This window comes from Vulpes lagopus, chromosome 18, assembly GCF_018345385.1.
Source record: "Vulpes lagopus strain Blue_001 chromosome 18, ASM1834538v1, whole genome shotgun sequence".
Lineage (NCBI taxonomy): Eukaryota > Metazoa > Chordata > Mammalia > Carnivora > Canidae > Vulpes > Vulpes lagopus.
In genome coordinates, this window is record NC_054841.1 from 13565342 (window position 1) to 13588631 (window position 23290).

The 23290-nt window shown below is 43.7% G+C and overlaps 1 protein-coding gene across 3 annotated transcripts in view; it reads right to left on the reverse strand.

Moving 5' to 3' along the window:
- The window catches only part of EYA2 (EYA transcriptional coactivator and phosphatase 2), a 263139-nt gene that overhangs the window by 81254 nt on the left and 158595 nt on the right, over positions 1-23290 (reverse strand). For all 3 annotated transcript variants that reach the window (XM_041733544.1, XM_041733545.1, XM_041733542.1), the window contains 4 exons: positions 20413-20480; positions 18243-18420; positions 6757-6899; positions 441-524 (listed from right to left, as the gene is read on the reverse strand). In XM_041733544.1, the coding sequence (XP_041589478.1) occupies positions 441-524; positions 6757-6899; positions 18243-18420; positions 20413-20480 (473 nt within the window). The remainder of the gene's footprint in view (positions 1-440; positions 525-6756; positions 6900-18242; positions 18421-20412; positions 20481-23290) is intronic.

Here is a 23290-nt window from a genome sequence, read left to right on the forward strand (position 1 = left end):
CGGAAGGAAAATGGAATTCATCTGCCGGAGACACTAAGATAAACAACAGGGAACCAGAAAAATACTTTACCTCGTTTTTTAGCTAAGATTACTGGTTTTGGCCACAGTGCATCCTCGCCCTCTTAGGAGGGAGACAGCTGAAGCCTCTAAGCTTATATCCTACCAAGTGGATGCTGAACGCCTTGTGTGTTGGAAGAAAGGATGGGGGATGACAGGAGGGGAAGCTAATTAAATTTTCACATGTCGAGGAAAAATTTCATAGGAGTTCTCAAACCCAGACTGACCCAGAGGGGCAGCTTTAGTTGGAGAAGCCGTCTCATAAACTACCCCCACAATTCCCAGGACAAACCAGCTGGACAGATTGTCATGTTGAAAAAAAGAGAGAGAGAGGGAGACACAGAGAGAGAGAGAGAGAGAGAAGAGACAAAATGGATTCTTACCTTCCCATATCTGGATGCAAAAGTCCCGGTGAGTAAGGAGTGAAAAATAATTATTGTCTCATCCAAATCCCACACGAACACACGCTGTGATGAAAGAGAGGAAGAGAATGGAGACAAATGGACTCGCTTGCATCTGACTTAATGTCTGCAGAAATTAATTCCCCGGGAGGAGAGAGAAATCTTGAAAAACATTATCTTTAAGTTATAAAACATGTGACTCACTGATGTGTCACTGGGTCCCCATCCAACCTCAGCTGTGTAAAGTGGATTCTGATGGCCAATTCTGGTCTCCTATCAACCCACAGATGCCAGAACCAAGAAGCCTGTTCTTGCCTTCCACATAAAAGCTCGAAAATGGAGGAGCCCAGGCCAAAAACAACAATAAAAATCATATAACTCATTGGGAAAAATGAAGTACTACCTTTTTTTTTTTTTTTTTTTTTTTTTTTACATTCACCGCTCACCATAAACCCAACTGCTTCTAAATGCTCCTGTTTTTAACAATCCTGGGGATTACCTCCACAACTCTTAAGTAACATACTTATGCCTTCTTTACTTCCCAATTTGCTAACTTTAGACAATAGCTCTTGACTGAGTAATGCAAAAGATGAGGGTTTAGCTCCTGGTAATGTCCCTCATTTTTCCAGGACTTTGCATTTTTCACATATGTGAGGCCCTTTATTTCTAAGACCATCTACTTTGGACACTTTCCTCGGCTAAAACAGTAAATCCCCCATGGAAGATGATGGCTGCTGGCGTCCCCACCCCTTCCTCCACTCCCCCGGCTCCGATTTGAGCAGCGTTGTTAGCCTTACTTTGCGCTGCCAACATGGACAGACTTATTCGTGCATTTGGTTTCAGAGCTGCACTTCCATCTCCTGGGCTCTGTCTAGATGCTGCTTTTCAAAGCTGGTAACCAGTAAAGAGCACTCACATCTTGTGATTACCGTTCCCTGCAGAGCCCAGTAATGCTGGGATTTCCCTTCCTTCTCTGGGTGTCAGATGTCCTAACCCTAGAGCCACTTTTCAAGAGACAGTTCCTCCTATCGAGGTCACGTCCTTTCCTGCGCTCTTTCTCAGTTAAAATCATGCCATATCCCGGTGTGTCGATGTAGGAGCCATGTCCTGTCTGGAACAACTTTTTGTTTTTGCAGGAGTTTATTAATTTCTTTAATTCTTTTCTAGTTTCCAATGATGTGTCTTCATTAGAATCTCAAATTTGGCCACACCCTCCATATCAAAGCTGTTCCTCCTCAGTGACAGGATGTTCCAGTGTGGACTGGATCATCTTCAGGCTTGCCGCATAGCTAGCATCCTGAGATGTCCTTTTACTGCATTTCCAGATGAGATCCACTTTTCTTGGATCCCAAGTCTTTTTTTTTTTTTTTAAGATCTTATTTATTTATTTGAGAGAGAGAGAGAGTGAGAGAGTGAGCACAGGCACAAGGAGGGGAGGAGGGCAAGTAGGGAGGAGCAGAGGAGGAGAGAGAGGGACACGCAGACTGCGCTAAGTGCAGAGCCCAATGTGGGGCTTGATCCCAAGACTCCAAGACTGTGACCTGAGCTGAAACCAAGAGTTGGATGCTCAACCAACTGAGCCACCTAGGTGCCCCTCTCTTTGGTTTTCTTCCTGGTTTGCTTGAGCACATCTTTAAGCTGCTTCTTCTAAAATGATGCCTCGAAAATAGAATTCCTACATCGCTATCTTTATGTTGCTCTATGGTACCTCCGGGTACAGAATTCCAATTGGAAAATAATGTCCTCTAGATGTTTGAAAGCATTCCTCCATTGGCTTGTAGTGTCCGGTGTGACTGGTGACAAGTGTGATGTTTCATTGATCTTCAGTCCTTTGTAAGTTTTGCTTTTTTTTTCTCTTTTGGATACTTAGGATCTTTATATTTGCAATCTTCAAGTTCCAGGAGGATATACCTAGCTGTGATCTTTTTGCATTCATACTGTTCAGCACCTGGCATTTTCGATCTTCCTTCCTTCTTTCTTTTTTTTCGATCTTATTTCTTTAAATGATTTCCTCCCACCGTTTCCACTGTTCTCTCTTGCTGGAATTCCTGACAGTCAAATTAGACTTTTTTGATCGATACTGCTTATACTTAAATACTTTCTATAGTTTTGTCTTTTTGATCTGTACTCTGGGAGGTTTCTTAAACATTTTCTCCTAATCCTTCTATTGAACTTCTGTCATTTAAAAATTTCCAGTGACTCTTACTTTGTCTCTGAATATTTCCTTCCCAAGAGCCTCCACTTCTTATTTTCTGGAGGCAAGAGCTTCTTGGATCCTTATAAGAAAGCCAAACAGAATTTTCCTACGTTCTTTTTTATTTCTTATATTCTATCATTTATCCTATTACCTTTTCTTGACCTAATTTTTCACATTGTTGGTTTTCCTCATTTTCCTGGTGATGACTGTTTTTAAGAGCAAAGGGCCCGACTGATTGTGTGTGTAGCTGGTGTAGGGGATGAGCGCCAAAGGCAGCTACTCAGTCTGCCATCTCGAATGGGCCACCCCTGAAAACTCTCTGGAGGTGAATGGCTCTACTTACACATAGGCCTTTGCCATGCCCTTAACAGTAAAGAGCAGGGTGGTCTGTAGGAGGAGAAGGTCAGTTAGTGCAGGGATTTTTCAAAGTAATCGGCAGATCTGAGTGTCATTTCATGAGTTTTTTGGTCTAATTATAGTTATGTGTGTGTATGTGCTGGGTCACAGTATTAAGTGTTGTTCTTATTATGAGTCATGGTAAAAAAAAGTTTGACAACTATTTTTTTTAAAGATTTTATTTATTTATTCAGGAGAGACACACAGAGAGAGGCAGAAACATAGGCAGAGGGAGAAGCAGGCTCTCTGCAGGGAGCTCAATGTGGGACTCGATCCCAGGACCTGGGGATCATGCCCTGAGCTGAAGGCAGACGCTCAACCACTGGGCCACCCAGGTGCCCAACAACTACTGTTTTTAAGAAGGGCTTCTGGATTTCAATATTCTAAGTCCTAGTTTATCTGAACTAACTCAGCTGGATTAGTTAAACTTAGAAATTTTGGTAAAGGAATTAAAAAAAATCAGTGAATATTTTCAAATTGAATGCAGATTCCATTAATTTATGTACTACACTCCCTTTGAAGAACAAAGTCTGTCCCCCTCCCTAGCCCTCTCTTCCCCTGCCCTAGATCCTTAGTGAGTGGGTTTCTGGGGGCTATTATGCAGGTGACCCGACTCTCTAGCTCACTAGGGTTTGGGTCAGAGAAAGCCCCTAATCCCAACTGGGTCAAAGGCCTTTCCTTGAAAACTTCAAATTGGAACCTAGAAAGACATTCATCATCTTTGAGTGGCTGTTGGCGGCCACGCGATCTGAAGGACAGGGAGGGCCAGTCTCTAGGGAAGAGACGGATGGAAAGACCACCCCACCCTCTTCCAGGACCTGGATTCAGTTAGAAGCAGAGTGGGGCTGGAGGAGGGTGGAGCCCAGGGGCCAGCCGCTGAAAAGACACCAGGTCCGGGAGTCCAGCACCTGCACTGTGGCGTGTGGGGAGAGAAGGTATAAACGTACTTCCTTGCCTCGTCTACCTACTGGTTCCAGTATCCTGCTGACACTCTGCTGTCCCCCGCCCTGGGGTTCTGAGAGTATTTCGGTATCCCTAAAATAACTTCTGCTTTTTCACTTGAGCTAGCTCAGGTTGGTTTCTGGCACCTGCAGTTGAGGGATTTCAACTAATCTACACTCAGAATTTCTCTCCTTTCCACTTCTCTACATAACTTCTCTCTCGTGGGCTCCCGTCATTAGCAACACTGCCAAAGACTTGGGAGGTGAGACCCGGGCCAACCCTCCACGCTGACGGCGAGCATGGAAGTAAAACATAGCTCACGCTTTTTTGACTGTCCTTGCCTAGTTGTTTCCTCTGGAATCAAGACGCAGATGTTTCCAGAATGGTATCGCCCTATAAACCCCGACTTCCCTGCCACCTCCACTACCTTCTCCGTTCAGCGGAAAATGTCTCCCTCCCCACCCCTACCAAGAGCAGAAGGCACATAAAGTGACTGATTAATGAAAGAAAAAAAAAAAGACATTATGCTCTGGTCTCTGCATCTCCTTAGACGTGTGACCTGAAGCTGCAGGAAATCCTCAGGAATGTGGGAGGCAGACAAAGCAAAGACAACGTGAGGCAAACAGATTTTCTTCTAGGCTTTTGTAGAGGCCCAGAGCTGAGGGGATGGTGCAAAGTCTCCTCCGTGTTGGAAGGTCAGGGTTTCGAGAATTAGAGGAAAAGTAAGGACAAATCCCTCTGCCTGAGAGCAGTCCCGGAAACAGGGGGAAGGCTGGAACTGGGGCAGGTCCCCAGGGGGGCCAGCTCTCAGGGGGGATGGCTGCTAGTACACCCCGGGAGGCTGACCAAAGGTAGGAGGCAAGCGTGGTATCCCAAATATTCAACACCTTCTGGGACAGCTGGGACAGACCCTAGCCATGAACAAGTGCTAACAACCCTGCCAGTGAGTACAGCTCCACTAGCGAATGCTGGCTAGATCTCAAAAGCCATGGTGGTGGGGCATTTGTTGTCGGGCCCCCAGTACCCCGTCCCCATCTGATAAGAGCACGCTGGTGTTCTTCTCCCACTGTGTGCTGTCTTGGTGGAACTGTCAATCAAGGGCCAGCCTGAGCCAGGCCAGTGGGAGGCTGACTCCTTGGAATCAGACACAGTGTGAAGTGACTGCTAGGATCCCACGTGGTTTACTCTCCAGCAGGGGCAGCATCCTCAAGGTTCCAGAGATTCCTCAGCATGGCCTTTGTTTGTTACTGTTCTTTCGAACCTTGGTTTTGTGACTTCCTCTCCATGTTGCTCCCTCTCAGTAATTTCCATTTTGCTTAAGTAACCAGAACCAGTTTGTGTTGCTTGCAACCAAAGGATTGTGTCTCGAAGTCCAAGGTTCCCGTCCTCAACAAGGATTCCCATGCCCAAGGTATGGCATGGAAACCCAGAAGTCCGGAGACTGGCTGGAGACTCAGTCAAAATTACATTGACTTTAAGGAAATGGTGAAAATGATATTTCTTAGTACATCTGAATTCAAGGGCCAGCTATGTAGCTGCTGCATAAATCGTACAGGGTTATGACTAGAGATGGGATGATGATGCCTTCGGATCTCTCGGCCTGGACCCAGACCTTGCTGATACTACCCGTATACTCACAGCACACTCAAGCCAACAGATCTGCCTTCCTATATTTCTGCCTTTTGCAAAGAAGTATGAACTAATGAACATGCCCATTTTTTCTCCCTAGATATCTATTGATTGCTTCTTTCTGTTTTTCTAGGCATCTGTTTTGCCTCTGTCCCCACTAATACTCTGTCCTCTTCTCTCATGCATGCTGTTTTTTTTTGTTTGTTTGTTTGTTTGGGAAAATGTCAGTGCTTGAACAATAATCCTACACTTGCTTTATTACAATAAAGACTGGCACATCTCTCAGACCAGCCGTTCTCAGCGTGGGCTGCACACTGAAATCACCTGGAGAGCTTTAAGATATTGATGCCTGGGTTCCTCCCTCAGGGAATTGGATTTAATTGGGGTGCAGCTTGAAAATGAAGGCTTTCAATGCTCCGCAGGAGATTCTAAGGTGTAGCCCAGGTCATGAGCTACTAAGGAACTCAGCATTATGGAAAACAGTGCAAGCTCATCTGAGCCAGCCTCCTGTCTCCAGACAGATAAATATCCAAGCCATATTAGAACCATGAGGGGAAACTTTAGAACTCCCTTGCAATGTATATCTAATTAGTCTCGGATGGGGCCTGTGCACCTGCATTTTAAAAAGCATCCAAGGTGATACTAATATGTGGCTAGGGTTAAGAGCCCTCTAACCCAGCTGGGGAGGTCCACTGCCCACTTGTGTCCTTACCAGAGCCTCTCAGGATGTGGTCCCCAACCCTGCAGTAGCAGCACGTTCTGGGAACTTGCTGGAAATGCAAATTCTCAGCCCCCGCCCCCAGTCTACTGAATTGGAAACTCAGAGTGCGGGGGCCCAGCAGTCTAGGTTTTCACAGCTCCCCTGCCTACATTTGAGAACCTGTGTCCTATGTTCTTTACTATCTCCAGGATCACTTTTCCTAGCCTGGTCAGTCAACAGTACTTCCTTATGGCCAACATAATTCTTCTCTACTTTCTCATCAAGTGGTCTTTTCTCTGTTACTGAGCTTTGCAGACACAAAGGGCCATTCTCCCCTGTGTGCATGGACAGAACTCTGCCCCCTGCCCCAGGTTCTTGTTCCAGCCACAGATAGAGATTACATTCACCACGTCAAACAAGCAGTCTGGAGTTACCTCGATCTCGTTGTCCCCGGCTGGGGAGGGGTCACTGCTCCGCTTGGACCGGCCTCGGAGCTTCCCATCAGAGGCCCGGTGTGGCCTGTCTGCGTCTCCCTCTTTCGCCGGTGTGGAAGGTCCATTGTGGGTGTTATAGTCTCCTGTGTAGGAAAGGGAGGGGTGGACATATCAGAAGCTTTGCCAGGAAATATCACACCACCAGAACCAGCTCCCTGGTGCTAGGTCCCAAAGGCAGCATGGAACGCAAAGATCTCGTGGAAATCAAATCTGCTCTGGGTGGTCCTTTCAGCCTATTCATGATCATTCACTCACGGGGGAGAGAGGCCCTGGGCAGGCATCGTCTGTCCCAGGCACTGCTTCTCACAGTACTGAGCTTCTAGAGAGAGGGAGGGGCGTCAGACAAACAAGTGAGGACAGAACACCCGGGTGAGGATGCGTGTTACAGAGAATTAATAAATGGGATGGGGACTGGGTGGGGGTGTGCTGGGAGGTTCCTAACTGATATGGGCTCCTCTGGGAGGGCTCATGGAAAAGGGGACACCTGAGTGGAGATCTAGGGAGTGCGGGCGAGCCGCTGGGGGAGCTGTAGTGTCCGTGAGCAGAGTTTTGCCTTTGCAACTCTCCATATCCTAAAGCCTGAGAATCCCCAGAGCAACAGAAGGAAGGAAATTAGTACTTCTATGGGGCAGGGCAGCAAACTTTGCTGTCTTTAAGAAATGCCCAGCTTGGGGCGAATGGGACGTATGTGGGGGGAATTCTCTGTGTTGCTCTCCCTGTGTGGCTTGCTCCATTCTCTATGAGACAGCACAGGGCTGGCACTTAAGACGAGTCAGTAAATGATGTGAACTGAGTTCTGGCTTGACCCATATACATGTGGGGTCAGTGAGAAGGTGCAGCGCAGAAGGTGGCCACCTGCCCCTTCCACCACCCAGGAGGTGGTGCTTCTGGAATGTGCAGAGAGGCTGCCATCCTCATGCCTCTGATGACCTTGCAGGAATGAGCAGCACCCTCCAGGGACCCAGGTCCCAAACCCAGCATCCAAGCTGTATTGTTTTTTTTTAAGCACAGAAGTTTGAAATACATGTTGTTGTTGTTGTTGTTTTTTTTTTTTTTATCAGAGTTTACTGTCTTTACTTAACTCCCGAAGTGGGATGACGTCACTCTCTGTTACCCCGCAAACTAATGCTGGAGGTAGAGCCACAGTCTGGGCCAGCCCTCCTCGCTAGAGGGACAGAAGCATAAACCAGCGCAGAGCCTTAGAGGGCACTCCATCCCGCTCTCTCGTTTCACAGCTGCTTGTTTTAGCTCCCAAATGTATCCTGTGGACTTCATCTCTCTTTCCATAATTGCCAGTTCTTGGACCATGAAGAGGAAAATGCTTTTGTCTAAAAATACTTGGCAATGTGGACTGGTTTCTTTTCCCCCCTTACCCTGGAAGGACGATTTCCCCCTAAAACCCAAGGGACTGAACTTGGTTTATTCAATATTTCTAAAACTTCTTAGCAGACTAAGGACATAATAAGAAAAGGTTTGGTTTTGAGTTGTCAGGACTTCAGGGCCATCTCCAATTGCCCAGCATTTTTAGGACGCAGCATGAGAGATCCTCAAATATTGATCTTGCAAAGACTTTCTTCTGGAGGGTGGAAATAGGTGGTAAATAAATTCACAGATGCTAAAGAGTTGTAGATAAAGTTTATCCTGATTTACTTGGTATTCTAAGGCTATAGGGGCTTAGAAAAACATTTGTTAACCCCATCAATATCCAGGCAAATATTATTATTATTTTTTAAAGATTTTATTTATTTACTCATGAGAGACGCAGAGAGAGAGAGAGAGAGAGAGAGACAGGCAGAGGGAGAAGCAGGCTCCACACAGGGACCCCAACGTGGGACTCGAACCCAGGTCTCCAGGATCACACCCTGGGCCGAAGGCAGGACTAAACCGCTGAGCCACCTGGCCTGCCCGAACCAGGCAAATATTATTAAAAAGAGGGGATATACCAGGCATCTAAAAAAAGGCTAAATAAGGTGTTGGGGAAGTCAATATATTAAGAGTCTCCCAGGGCACCTGGGTGGCTTGTTGGTGAAGCGTCTGCTTTTGGCTCAGGTCCTGATCCCAGGCCCTAGGATCAAGCCCTGCGTCAGGTGCTCTGCTCAGTGGGGAGTCTGTTTCTCCTTATCCCTCTGTCCCTGCCTCCCCACTTGTGCTCTATAGTTCTGCTCTCTCTCAAATAAGTAAATAAAATCTTAAAAAAAAAGTCTCCCTCCTTGCTTCCCCTCCCCAAATAGCTCTTTCCCCATCTTTTTACATTCTTGAGAATCAAGTGTCGAGGTTCAAGGTCACAGTCAGAGGTACACAGGCTAAAACAATTTATGTAAACCTTCTTAGGGATCATTTCACTCTTTTTTTCTCTCTCTCCTTACACTTTTACACAACCTTCCAAGAGTTTCCTTGTAATCCTTTTGTGATCCTTGCCTACCACTCTGCTTCCCAGGTGACCACTGATACACTTTCTCTCAAGAAAAATTAATTTGCTTTTTCTAGAGTTTTAAAGAAATGGAATCACACAGTATATATGCTTTTTTTTTGGTCTGGCTTCTTTCAACCAGAATAACTGTTTTGAGATTCAATCCATGTGGTTACGTATATGGACAGTTCATTCCTTTGTGTTGTTGAGTACTATTCTATTGTGTGGATTTACCACGCCCTGTCTGTTCACTTGTGGATGGACATTCGGGTTGATTCTAGTTTTGGGATGGAATAAAGCTGCCATGAATGTTCACGCATCAATCTTGGTATGACTATAAGCTTTCTTTTTACCAGCGTGATTATGAGGTCGTGTGGTGAGTCTATGTTTGACTTTTTAAGAAACTGCTAAGTTGTTTTCAAAAGTGGTTGTGCCATTTCACATTCCCACCAGTGGGGTAAGAGAGTTCTAGTTGCTCCACATCCTTGCCCACCTTTGATATGGTCAGTCTTCACGATTACAGCCATTCTAAGGGGTACTACATTATGGATTTAATTTGTACTTCTCTAATGACAAATGATCAGCATCTTAATTATGTACCCCCCCCTTTTTTTTTGCCATCCTTGTATCTTTTTTGGTAGACTGCTCAAATTTTGCCCATTTCATTACTGGTTGTTTGTTTTCTTAGTCTTGGGTTTTGAGAATTCCTCCTATATTACATAATATGTGATGGTGAATCTTGTGTGTCAAGCTGATGGGCTGGTAAAACATTATTTTTGGGTGTGTCTATGAGGGTGTCTCCAGAAGAGACTGGCATTTGAATCAATGGACTCAGGAGAGATCTGCCCTCACTAATGTGCAGGAGAGCATCACCAATTTCACTGAGGGCCCAAATAGAACAAAAAGGCAGAGGAAGTGCAAGTTATCTTTCTTCTTGAGCTGAGATGTCCATCTTTTCCTGCCTCAGACATTGGAGTTCTTGGTTCCTAGGCCTTCTGACGCAGACTGAATTGCTCTACTAGCTTTCCTGGCTCTCTGGCTTGCAGGAGGTGGGTCACGGGACTTGCTGATTTGAGCTATTTTTTGTAATAAATCTCTATCTCTCTATCTCTGGTTTCTTTGGAACACTCTAATACAACATACTTTATCAGATACATGCTTTGTAGTTATTTGCCCCCCAGACTTCTCTTCCCATTCTCCTCACAGTATCCTTCAAAGAGTGAAAGTTGTAAATTTTTGTGAAGCCAATTTATAGAATTTATTTTCTTTTTGGGTCATGTTTTTGGTGTCATATATGAGAATTCTTTGCCTAGCCCAAAGTCACAAAGATTTTCTCCTGTTTTCTATACAAGTTTTATGGTTTTATGTTTAGGTCTATGATCTATTCTTTGTTAATTTTTTTATGTCATGTGAGTTATGGGCTGAAGTACAGTTTTTCCAAATATAGATATCCAGTCGTCAAGAATCTTTTGTTGAGAAGACTATCCTTTCTCCACTGAATTGTCTTGAAACTTTATAAAAAAAATCATTTGTCCATATCTATGTGTGTTTATTTCTGCATTCTCTATTCTGGGACATTGATCTACTTGTCTATCTTTATGTGATACCATATTATCATGATTACTGTGGCCCTATAGTATTTTTTTTAAAGAATTTACTTATTTATTTGAGAGAGAGAGAAAGAGAGAGAGAATAAAAGAGAAAGCACAAGCGGGGTGGGGTGGGAGGGCAGAGACAGAGAGAGAAGCAGGCACCATTCTCAGCAGGGAGCCCAACTTGATCCCAGGATCCAGGGATCATGACCTGAGCAGAAGTCAGACACTTAATCAACTGACCCACCCAGGTGCCCCTGTAATAAGTGTTAAAATCAGGTAGTGTTAGCTTTACAACTTTGTTTTTCTGTATCAGAGCCATTGAGGCTATTCTAGGTCCTTTGTATTCTTTGAAGTTCAGAATTAGCTTGCTAATCTCTACAGAGAAGAGTCAGATATTGACAGAGATTGTGTTAAATACATAGATCAATTTGTGAAGAGCTGACATCTCAGTAATATTAAGTCTTCTGAGCTGTGAGCAAGGTATATTTTTCCATTCACTAAAGTCTTCACCTGGGGTGGCTCAGCGGTTGAGCGTCTGCCTTTGGCTCAGGGCATGATCCTGGGGTCCTGGGATTGAGTCCCGCATCAGGCTCCCCACAGGGAGCCTGCCTCTCCCTCTGCCTGTGTCTCTGCCTCTCTCTCTGTGTCTCTTATGAAAAAATAAATCAATTATCAAAAAAATGAAGTCTTCACTTCTTTCAGTAGAGTTTCATAGTTTTAAGTGTACAACTCTTGCACATGTTTTGTCAGATTTATCCCAAAGCATTTAATATTTTTTGATGGTACTGTAAATGAGATTTAAAACTATCCCATTTCTGGGTGCCTGGATGGTGTGGTCATTTAAGCACCTGAATCTTGGTTTCAGCTCAGGTTGTGATCTTGGGGTCTTGAAATCAAGCCCCACCTCTGGGTCTGTGCTTAGCACAGAGTTTACTTAAATTTTTCTCTCCCTCTCCCTCTGCCTCTTCTGACTGTACTCTCTCCCTCTCAAATAAATAAGTCTTTTTAAAAAAACTATCCTATTTCCTATTGCTTATTGTTACTATATTAAAATACAATTGATTTTTATACATTTACCTAGTACTCCACAACATTGCTAAGCTCACTTTTTAGTTTCAGCTTTTTAATAAATTCTATCTAATTTTCTACATAGGTGATCATGTCATTTTACTTCTTTTCCCATGTGGAGGCTTTAAATTATTTTTCTTGTCTTACTGTACTGGCTAGAATCTCCAATACAATGGTGAATAGAATTGGTAAGAGTATATATCTTTGTCTTGCTTCTGATCTTGGGGAGTAGCTGTAGGTTTTTTTAGCTATCCTATTTTAGTCAGCTTGGGCTGCTATGACAAAAATGTCACAGACTGGGTGGCTTAAACAACAAAGATTTATTTTCCACATTTCTGGAGTCTGGGAAGTCCAAGATCAAGGCATTGGCCAATTTTATTCCTAGTCAGAGTCTTCCTCCTGGTTTTCAGATGGATGCCTTCTTGCTATATGCAGACACAGTAGAGAGAGATATATATTAACTCTGATATGTCTCTTATAATTGCACTAACCCCATTTATGAGGGCTCCACCGTCATTACCTAATTACTTCCCAAAGACTCCACCTCCAAATACCAACATATTGGGGATTAGGACTTCAACATATGAATCTGGAGGAGGACACAAACATTCAGTCTATAACATGTCTTTTTCTAATAAAGAAAGTTCCCTTCTATTCCTAATTTGGAATTTTTATCAGGGACAGATGATAAATCTTGTCAAATGTTTTCTATGCATCTACTTAGATGAACTTTTCCTTCCCTTTCCAGTTAGTTAATATGGCAAATAACATTGATTTTCAAATTTTAAACCACCTTTGCGTCCTGGGGATAAATCACACTTGGTCATTATATATTATTCTTCTTTCATATATTGCTGGACTTGATTTGTTAATATTTTGTTTAGAAGTGTTTTATCTATGTTGATGAGGGATATTGGTCTATAGTTTTCTTTTCTTTTCTTTTTTTAAAATATTTTTATTTAGTTAGTTGAGAGAGAGGGGACTAGCATGAGTGGGGGTAGGGACAGAGGTGAGGGAGAAGCAGACTCCCCACTAAGCAGGGAGCCTGATGTAGGGCTCATCCCAAGATCCTGTGATCATGATCTGAGCCAAAGGCATACAGTTTTTTTTTTTAAAAAAGATTTTATTTATTCATGAAACAGAGAGAGAGGCAGAGACATAGGCAGAGGCAGAAGCAGGCTCTCTACAGGGAGCCTGATGCAGGACTCGATTCCTGAGCCCTGGGATCATGACCTGAGCTGAAGGCAGATGTTCAACTACTGAGCCACCCAGGTGTCCCCAAAGGCAGACACTTAACTGACAGAGCCACTCAGGTGCCCCTGGTTTCCTTTTCTTATAATGCCTTTGTCTAGTTTTGGCATCAGGGTCATGCTGGCTTCATAGAATGAGTTGGGAAGTATTCTTTCCTCTTCAATTTTCTTCAAAATTTTGTGTAGGATTGATAGTTCTTAACTTAAATGTTTGGTAGTCTTAATCAGCGAGGTCATCAGGGCCTGGTGATTTCTTTGAAGGAAGATTTCTGACAAAAAATTCAATTCATTAATAGATATAGGCCTATTAAAGCTATAGATCTATTTAGGTTGGCATGATGTTTGTAAAATTTCATCATTATCTCTTTAATATCTGTAGTATCTGTAGTGATGTCATCACTTTCATTTTATTGGTAATTTACCTCTTTTCTCTTTTTCCTGTATCAGCCTATCTAGAGTTTTATCAGTTTATTTATCTTCTCAAAGAATCAGCTTTTGGTTTCACTGATTTTCTCTCTTTTTTTCTGTTTTCAGATTTCATTGATTTGCATTTTGGTCTTTATTGTTCCCTTTCTTCTTCTTACTTTGAGTGTATTTTGCTCCTCTTTTTCTAGTTTCTAAAGCAGAAGAGGAGGTGTTTGGCTTGAAATTTCTCCTCTTTTCTAACATAGACACTTGTGCTATAAATTTATGTACTGCTTTAGTGATGTTCTACGAATTTTGACATGTTGTTTCATTTTCATTAAGTTTAAAATACTTTTAAATTTTCTTTTTTTTTTTTTTCTTTGACTCATGGTGTATTAGTCAGGGTTCTCCCAAGAAACAGAACCCAGGATGCATGTAAATATATATATAAGAGGAGGTTTATTATAGGAATTGGCTCATGCAGTTAGAGGTCAGGAAGTCCCACAATCTGCCTTCTGCAAGCTGGAAAACCAGGAAATCTGGTGATATAATTCAGTCTGAGGCTGAAGGCCTGAGAACTTGGGGTAGGGGAAGTCTGGAGGGTTCGGGCCCCACTGGTACAAGTCCTGGAATCCAAAGGCCTGAGAATCAGGAGCTCTAATGTCTGTCCAATTATCTTTTTAGATAATCTGCATCATACTGAAAAGTCTGAAAAGAAAAAAGCCCTTAAGGAACCACTACTAATTTGTTTTTTCTCTTGAGTGAAGTATGTTCAGATTTTGTCCTCTACTTCAGCAAATTGCCCTGCAATCATCTGTAAATTGCTGGGACTTTGTATGTTAATGCATATCAATGCAGACTGGGCAGGGGGCTGGGGTAGAGAAGAGCATCAGGATACTGTAACCAGGCAATGCAGAGTATGAGCATGATCTATCGGTAATATATAAACCTCTTGAGGCTCTGGAATTTGGAACCAACCACTCAAGGAGATCCTGGATAATTTCAAAAGTGGAGTTTTTATGGGAAATTTTAAGAGAGAGAGAGTGTGTGGGTGTGTGTGCGCGTGTGCACATGTGCACACACGCATGCTTACATGCCCTTCCTTTATAACAGACACTGGGGAAAAGAGTCAAGAGACCTCAGTTACAGCTGACAACTATTTATGTCATTAGATTTTATGTGAGCTTGTTAGACACACAGTAAAAACCATCTCAACCACTTATTGTTGAACCTTAGACCAAGCGATAAATGAAGAACAGGGGGAAACAATAAAGAAACGTTTCAAAGAGATACAATGAACCTTTATGTTTGCTCTTGATGGGGAACAAAGATAACCTTCCTAAATACCCCAATTCTTAGGAAGTAAGTCTTTGGAATCCAGTTCCAAATTATACATAGACAGTGGCAACTACTTCAGGATTTCCTGCTTATATCTCCTTTCTGCAACCAAGTGGAGCAGCCACACTCTGAAAAGCAGGATGGTCAAAGATAATTTAGAATTATGACAAAGAAAAGTTTGTTAAATTTCATGCCCTTCAAAGAAAGCAATTTGGAAGTTGTTACCTAGATACTACGCATTAAGTATTGCAATGAAATCACAATGACCCAAATCAATGCTCAAGCCCTAAACTTCCTTAAAAATTGACTTAAAAAGGACACCTGGGTGGCTCAGTAGGTTAAGCATCTGACTCCTGATCTCAGCTCAAGTCTTGATATCAGGGTCATGAATTCAAGCCCTGCACTGGGCTCTGCTCTCAACAAGGAGCTTACTTAAAACAAACAAACAAACAAACAAACAAACAAACAAACAAACAAAAAAGCCCACCATGGACTTAAAAATGCCTGGCCATGTTGTCTCAGTTTGTCACCAAACCGAGGATAATTAACTTGTCCCAGTGATGGAAAATTTAAAGGCTAAAAGCAACAGCTGTACCAAGAACCTCAGGAACAAAAGAAGTTAGTTTCCACTACTGTTCTTGTTCTAACCATTAGCCAGTATTTATTGAATCAATGTCCATACACTCTCATGTTAGCTTAACTTCTACAAGCCCCAGTTTTTCAGAACCCACTGAAAAGAAAGAACAAAATGCAATGGTATCTTCTTTACACTGGGCATTCTAAATCATTGCTGTCATGTCAATTAATGATAATATATCTAAACCATGTCATAAAAGAGAAGCCATGTGCATAGCAGATCTTTGGAAGGAATGAATGAATCCATAGGCTGGTGAGTTAGTTGCATAGGGATGTACATCACCCAGGGGCCAGGACGTGGGCTCCCCCACATGTTACTCTTTTTTTTTTAAGATTTTATTTATTTACTTAGAGAGAGAGAGAGAGAGAGAACAAAAACAGAGGGAGCAGGGCAAAAGGAGATAGAGAAGCAGACTCCCCACTGAGCAGGGAGCCTGACTTGAGGCTTCAACCCAGGACCCTGGGATGATGACGTGAGCTGAAGGCAGATGGTCAACCAACTGAGCCACCCAGGCACCCCACCACATGTTACTCTTTAATTTAGGTGGGTGCCTTTGGTTGTGGATACCTGTACTTTGGCCCATCATCTCTTCTGTCTTCCCCTGGGTAGTATGCTCTGGGTTTTTTTTTTTTTTGGAAACTACCTCTCCCTCTCCCTCATATGGTCTGGATGGAGATGACCCAACTCTAGCTCCCACTGTGGCCATGAGACCCAGGTCTGTTGCCCCATCTCAGCATTCCAACCACTGCCACAGAGACTGGTGTGAGGACAGGCATGTGACCTAAGCTGGGCCAACAGAAGTGTTACCTGGGACCTCTGCAGGGGCTGTTTGGAAGGAGGAATTCTCTCTGAGGGATAGATAGGAAGGCAGAACTGAATCCTGAAGTGGCTGGTGACCATCTTTGCCACCATAATGGGAGAGCCTGCTTGAGAGTAAAACGGACCCAGGAAAATGCAGAGCCAGAGGAAGAAAGAGACTAAGTCCAAAAATTATCATCTGAACCCCTGGACCCAGCCTTGAATTACTACATATCTTGATTACATATGTTTAAAATTTCCTTTTTTGGGGGGGTTCTGGATGGCTCAATTGGTTGAGTGTCTGACTCTTGGTCTCAGCTCAGGTCATGATCTCAAGGTGGTGAGATCAAACTCTGTGTTGGGCTCACTCAGCAGGGAGACTGCTTGAGATTTTCTCTCCCTCTACCCTTCCTCCCACTCATGTGCATGCTCTCTCTCTATAAAATAAATAAATCTTAAAAAAACTTTTTTTTTTCTTAACTAGTTTGATTTGTATCTACTATCTTTCGAAGCCAAAAAATCCTGGCCAATAAAAGGAATTCCTAAAGCTGTTCTGCTATGGAAAAATACATGTGTGAGGATTTTTAAAAAAGATTCAATTCTTGATGAGAGAACCAAGGTTTGATGGCCACTGACCTTCTGTTCTCAAATGGGTTTTAGATAAATAATCTCAGCTATTTGTGGCTACTGAATATCCAGGAGCCCTGGTTATGGAGCCCAAGAGGCCTGGGTTCAAATCCCAATTCCACCAACTACTACCAAGTTACTTATCCTCCGATCTTCATTGTTCTTACCTAGAAAAAAGGGGGTAACTGAAAACCAGTTTTTGTGAGGATTGTGACTTTCCTTATCATAGTTTGAAATTCTGTATTTATGTGATTATTTGATTCCTGTCTGTAAGAATCAAGTCTATGTTGCACTTTATTTCCTGCTCGGAAAACAGCAGGTGCTTTAAAATTTTTGTTGAATCAATATATAAATAAGTGAAATGAGAAGACCACATAGATAAGTGCTTGGCACATCGCAGATGGGTAACAAATATTAGTTTCCCTTCTTTGAGGACTGGGGCTCATCAATCCCAGGGCATACAAGGGCCAGGCAGGTAATGAACCTGAAGTATGTTGGCCAGATGTGGAATCGTGTGTGCCCTGTCTGAATGGGGCACACATTACTCAGCCAGCCAAGGGTTTGTCACTTATGAATGTAGACCTAAGTGACCAGGTCCAGATTTTCTTTCAAGAGAAGACCAGATCTATTTTCAAGAGAACGCAGAAATTAGAATTTTTTTTTGAAATTAGAATTTTTAGGTAAAAATTTTAAACAGGGGGGCACCTGGGTGGCTCAGTGGTTGGGCGTCTGCCTTTGGCTTAGGTCGTGATCCCAGGGTCCTGGGACTGAGTCCCATATCAGGCTCCCTATAGGGAGCCTGCTTCTCCCTCTGCCTATGTCTCTGCTTTTCTCTCTGTGTCTCTCTTGGATAAATAAATAAAATATATTTTTTAAAGACTTTATTTATTTATTCAAGAGAGACACACACACACACAGAGAGAGAGAGAGAGAGAGAGAGAGAGGCAGAGACACAGGCAGAGGGAGAAGCAGGCTCCATGCAGGGAGCCTGACGCGGGACTCGATCCTGGAACTCCAGGATCATGCCCTGGGCTGAAGGCAGGCACTAAACTGCTGAGCCACCCAGGGATCTCCTAAATAAATAAAATCTTTAAAAAACATTTTAAACATGGGCACAATTAAAGGCGCACACACATACACGGAAAGGCCAACAAAACATATCTGAGGGCTGGATTTAGCTCTTGGATTTAACCAATGAATGACCAGTTCATTACAACTGGGACCTCTGTCCAGTCCATCCTTCCTACAAGAGCTCAGGTCTCAGCCACCAATAACCACGAGACAGTGACCATACTTACCGCCAAGCAACTCAGAACTCTGGTTGGGGACACTGTGAGATGCCTCCTGGAGGACGTAGGTGGATGTGGAGAGGGGAGACGGGCAGATGCTGCTGGCTGGGACGTAAGGAGGGCTGTAGGATGAGCTGTAATACTGGGAATACTGGCTCTGAGGGAAGCCGGGGTAGGAAGTATAGTCCTAGAAAGGGAGACACACAAGGCGCTGAGTGAGGAAGGCTGCCTGGGTGGGGGCCGTCCTGCAGCCCAGTCATAGGCTGACGATGGCAGAGGGCCTTGTGAGGTGGGTCTGCTGTCTATCTCCATCTCTCTCACTAGAATAAAGCTCCATCAGGGCAGGGACTCTCCTCACATGCAGATCCCAAGACAAGGATGCAAGTATTCGGGAGGTGGAGGAGACACCAGGTGGGGGATAGAGAAGTGAGACTGCAAAGGGAAGAAGGAAGAGCAGCCAATCTGGGGGCTTCTAAATGGGGACTGGAGGGAATTCCCTGGGGAAACACAGGGATGGTATAAAACATACCCTCAGAACGATTTCTCCTATTGGCAAGGGAGCTGGGGTTGTTCATATACCAACTCCAGCCAGTCTTTGATTGAGAGCTGCTCCCCGGGCTCTTCATTCCCTGGCACTTGCCTCCTGCCCTATGCTCTGGTTCTAGGGAAAACCCTCAGCCCGGGGATGCAGAGGTTGCAATCTGGAAGTCAGGGGATGTGGCCCTGTCTGTCAGGGTCTGTTTTGATCGCTATTGTATCCCTAGCATCTGAAATCGTGCTGGACATAGAGGGGAACCCAACAAATACTAGAGAGGGGCACCTGGGTGGCTCAGTGGTTGAGTGTCTGCCTTTGGCTCAGGTCATGATTGTGGGGTCCTGGGATCGAGTCCTGCATCAGTCTCCCTGCCTCTTCCTCTGCCTGTGTCTCTGCCTCTCTCTGTGTGTCTCTTATGAATAAATAAATAAAATCTTAAAAAAATAAATACTAGATAAATCAACAAACCAATGAATGAGTGATAGAGACCTCATATGCACAGACCCAGGAGACTAGGTGACATATTAAGTTCATGAGGGGTACAAGTACAGCAGCACCTACACAGCACTAGAGATCCAGAATCTTCTATGGGGAAATCTCAGAGATCAAATCAAGGAATGCCAATCCCCCTTTTTTTAAATCAAGCTTTGCTTAAACCAACCACATACTCCAGGTGTCCCATGATAGTCATTGTTCCAAATACTCTGTCCCACCATCATCATAAACCAGTGCTTCTCAACCCTGCAAGGACTCACAGAATTTCAGCTTCCTGGTCACTGCCCCGGCCCTAGAGAATTGTAATTTCTGGGGGTGGCATTTAGGGAAATCTCTGCTTTTGACAAGCTCCTATTGGTGTAATGGGCAGAGTGAGGAACCACACCTTAAAAGGAACTGTTGTATTTACGAGTATTTTATCCATGTCCACAGTATACTGGAAATTGTACGGAAATACAGAAACAATCTTCCAATATTTAAATCACTTAGATTCTCTAGCTCACTGAAGAAGAAACAGTGAATTCCTCATATTTAAATGTGTTAAATACGCCACCTACTCTGTGGGGTAGTTTTGTTTTAACGTTAGCCGGAAAGCATGTTCACCTTTTCTTCTGAAATAATCTTAGACTTCATAGAAGAGGTCCACAAATAGGACAGAGTTCCCATGCTCTCATTCTTAATTCGCTCTCTAAGTGAAAGCAAGACAATCAGAGCATCTTTACAGGGTTGACCTGGTGTCATTTAACAAGCATTTATAAAGCCCCCGCTGTGTGCTGGGCCCTCGGCACTGGAATGCGGAGGTGAAGATGACGGATTCTCATGCTTGAGAAGGTCACGGCTGGTGAGCGAGCACACGCATTTGCATTCATACATTCTAGATTCAACAGTCAATGGGTGTCTTGGGCTCAGGTCAAGACATAATCTATGATATCGCCTATGTCACCTTGGAAACCCGCCAGTAATTTCAATTTCTCTGCCTCTACACTGTTTCTTTCTGATGGCCTTTTGCACAGTCGGACTCCTATGGTCTCTAAACCCAGGGAATAGGAGACAGCATTTCTGCGGGGGGTGTGGGCGGGAGTGGGCTCTCAGGGTGTCCTGATTTAGGGAAAGAACAGGGAAAACAGATGATGGGGGAGTGACACCTACCTGGTGCACACTTCCGAATCCGGCTGCGTTGGTCAGGCCATTTGCTCCTTGGTAGATCCCCGCTGTGCCTGCAGGAAGGAGGGACAGGTACAGATGAGGTTTCTTACAGTCAGAGAGGGATGAGGAGGAGAAAGATTCGGCAGACAGGTGGGCTCTGAGGACTGACAGGCTGGAACAGGAGGCAACCTGAGACCCTGGCAAGCTGCCAAATCTCTCTGAGCCTCAGTTCTGTCAATTGATGAATGAAATAAGTAACTCCTTCATCAAAGGATTGTGCTGAGCAATAAATGAGACAGTGCATACAATACAGGTTCTGGTTCTCAATGATCATGTTTAAAGAATATTTATTTAAAACATTGTGGTAAATGTACATGACATAAAACTTTACCATTTTAACTATTTCTAAGTGTACAGTATAGTGGCATTTGGTATATTCACATTTTTCTGCAACCTTCACCACCGTCCATGCCCAGAGCTTTTTTCATCTTGCAAAACTAAGGTCGTGTCCCCATTAAATGATACCTCCCCATTCCTCCCCTTCCTCCACCCCCAGCACCCACCCTTCTCCTGTCTTTATGATCCTACTACTCTAGGATCCTTGAATAACTGAAATCATGTAGCATCTGACTTTTGGGACTAGCTTATTTTATTTAGCATCATGTCTCCAAGGTTCGTCCATGTTGTGGCACGTGCCGGAATTCCCTTCCTTTTTAAAGCTGAGTGACATTCCATTGTACTGTATACCATATTTTGTTTATAATTCTTCTGTTGGTGGGCACTTGGATTGCTTCCATTTTTTGGCTGCCGTGAATAATGCTATGAACATGTGGGTACAAATGCCTCTTTTGGGAGAAGCCTCGAACACTGTTAGTGGGAATGCAAGCCGGTGCAGCCACTCTGGAAAACAGTATGAAGGTGCCTCAAAAAGTTGATAATAGAGCTACCCTATGACCCAGCAAGTGCGCTACTGGGTATTTACCCCAAAGATACAAATGTAGTGATCCCAAGGAGCACCTGCACCCCAATGTTTATGGCAGCGATGTCCACAGTTGCCAAACCATGGAAAAAGCCCAGATGTCCATCAAGAGATGAATGGATAAAGAAGATGGGGTATATATATATATATATATATATATTACTCAGCCATCAAAAAATGAAATCTTGCCATTTGTAATGACATCGATGGAACTAAAGTATGTTATGCTAAGTGAAATAAATCAATCAGAGAAAGATAATTATCATATGATTTCACTCATATGTGGAATCTAAGAAACAAAACAGAGGATAGTAGGGGAAGAGAGGGAAAATAAAAGAAGACGAAATCAGAGACGGAGACAGACCATAAGGGACTCTTTATCATAGGAAACACACTGAGGGTTCCTGGAGGGGAGGAGGGGGGATGGGGTAACTGGGTGATGGACATTAAGGAGGGCATGGAATGTAATGAGCACTGGGTGTTAGATAAGACTGATGAATCACATGCCTCTACCTCTGAAACCAATAATCCATAATATGTTAATTAATTGAATGCAGATAAAAAAAGAACAATTATAAAAATCCCCCAAACTCCACAATGCCTCTTTCAGACCCTGATTTCAATTTTTTTAGGTTTACACCCAGAAGCAGAATTACTAGATCATATGAAAATTTGATTTTTAATTTTTTGAGGAACTACCATACTGTCGTCCATAGTGGTTCCATCATTTTACATTCCCTTGAACACAGCACAGGGTTCCAAATACTCCACATCAACCCACTCAACCTACCTTCCTTCCTTCCTTCCTTCTTTCCTTCCTCTTTCTCTCTCTTCCTTTTCTCCTTTTTCTTTCTCTCTCTCTTCCTTTCTTTTTTTGACAGTAGCTATTCTAAGGGGTGCACGGTAGTAAATAAATAAACCAAATGGTAGTAAGCTGAATAAATGCACAAAAGGACTTTTGCTCTCTGAACATCAGTTGCCCCATCTATAAAATGGCAATAAAAATGATACTTCTATTACTACTAGAAAACGCTATTTAGTGAATGAATAAGTAAGTGGAGAATGGGGTGTCATTTAAAACAAGGCGGTCGGGACACCTGGGTGGCTCAGCAGTTGAGCGCCTGCCTTTGGCCCAGGGTGTGATCCTGGAGTCCTGGATTCGAGTCCCACATCGGGCTCCCTGCATGGAGCCTGCTTCTCTCTGCCTGTGTCTCTGCCTCTCTCTGGATCTCTCATGAATGAATAAATAAATAAATACAATCTTAAAAAAAAATAAAACAAAGGGGGATCCTTGGGTGGCTCAGTGGTTTAGCGCCTGCCTGTGGCCCAGGGCGCGATCCTGGAGTCCTGGGATCGAGTCCCACATCGGGCTCCCAGTGTGGAGCCTGCTTCTCCCTCCTCCTGTGTCTCTGCCTCTCTCTCTCTCTATGTCTATAAAAAAAAAATAATAAAACAAGGTGGTCAGGCAAGGCCTCTCTGAGAGGACACTGGAGCCAAGACATGCCAGCATTGGACACAGCCTGGGGGACAAGTGTTCACGAATACTGGGTGCAACAAATCCTAACACAGAGATTCGCTTGGCAGGTAAGAGAAAGAGGAAAGTCCAGTGAGGCAGGAGCCCAGAAGGGGAAGAGGGTGGCTACAGGAATGACAATGGTGAACTTGCGTGTGTTGGGTTTTATTCTGAGCTTTTCCTGGACAAAGTGAGGCACAGAAAATTTAAGTGACATGCCCAAGGCAGCACAGAGAGTGGGTGACAGCTGTTGGGGCTGGCCCTAGACAGTCTGACTTGAGTTTTCCATATCCCTCTATGCTGCTATTGCTAATGCTTTTTCGAACTGCTTTTTTGGGGGGATATAGCTTATATACTATAAAATTCCTCTCTGGGGCAGCTGGATGAGT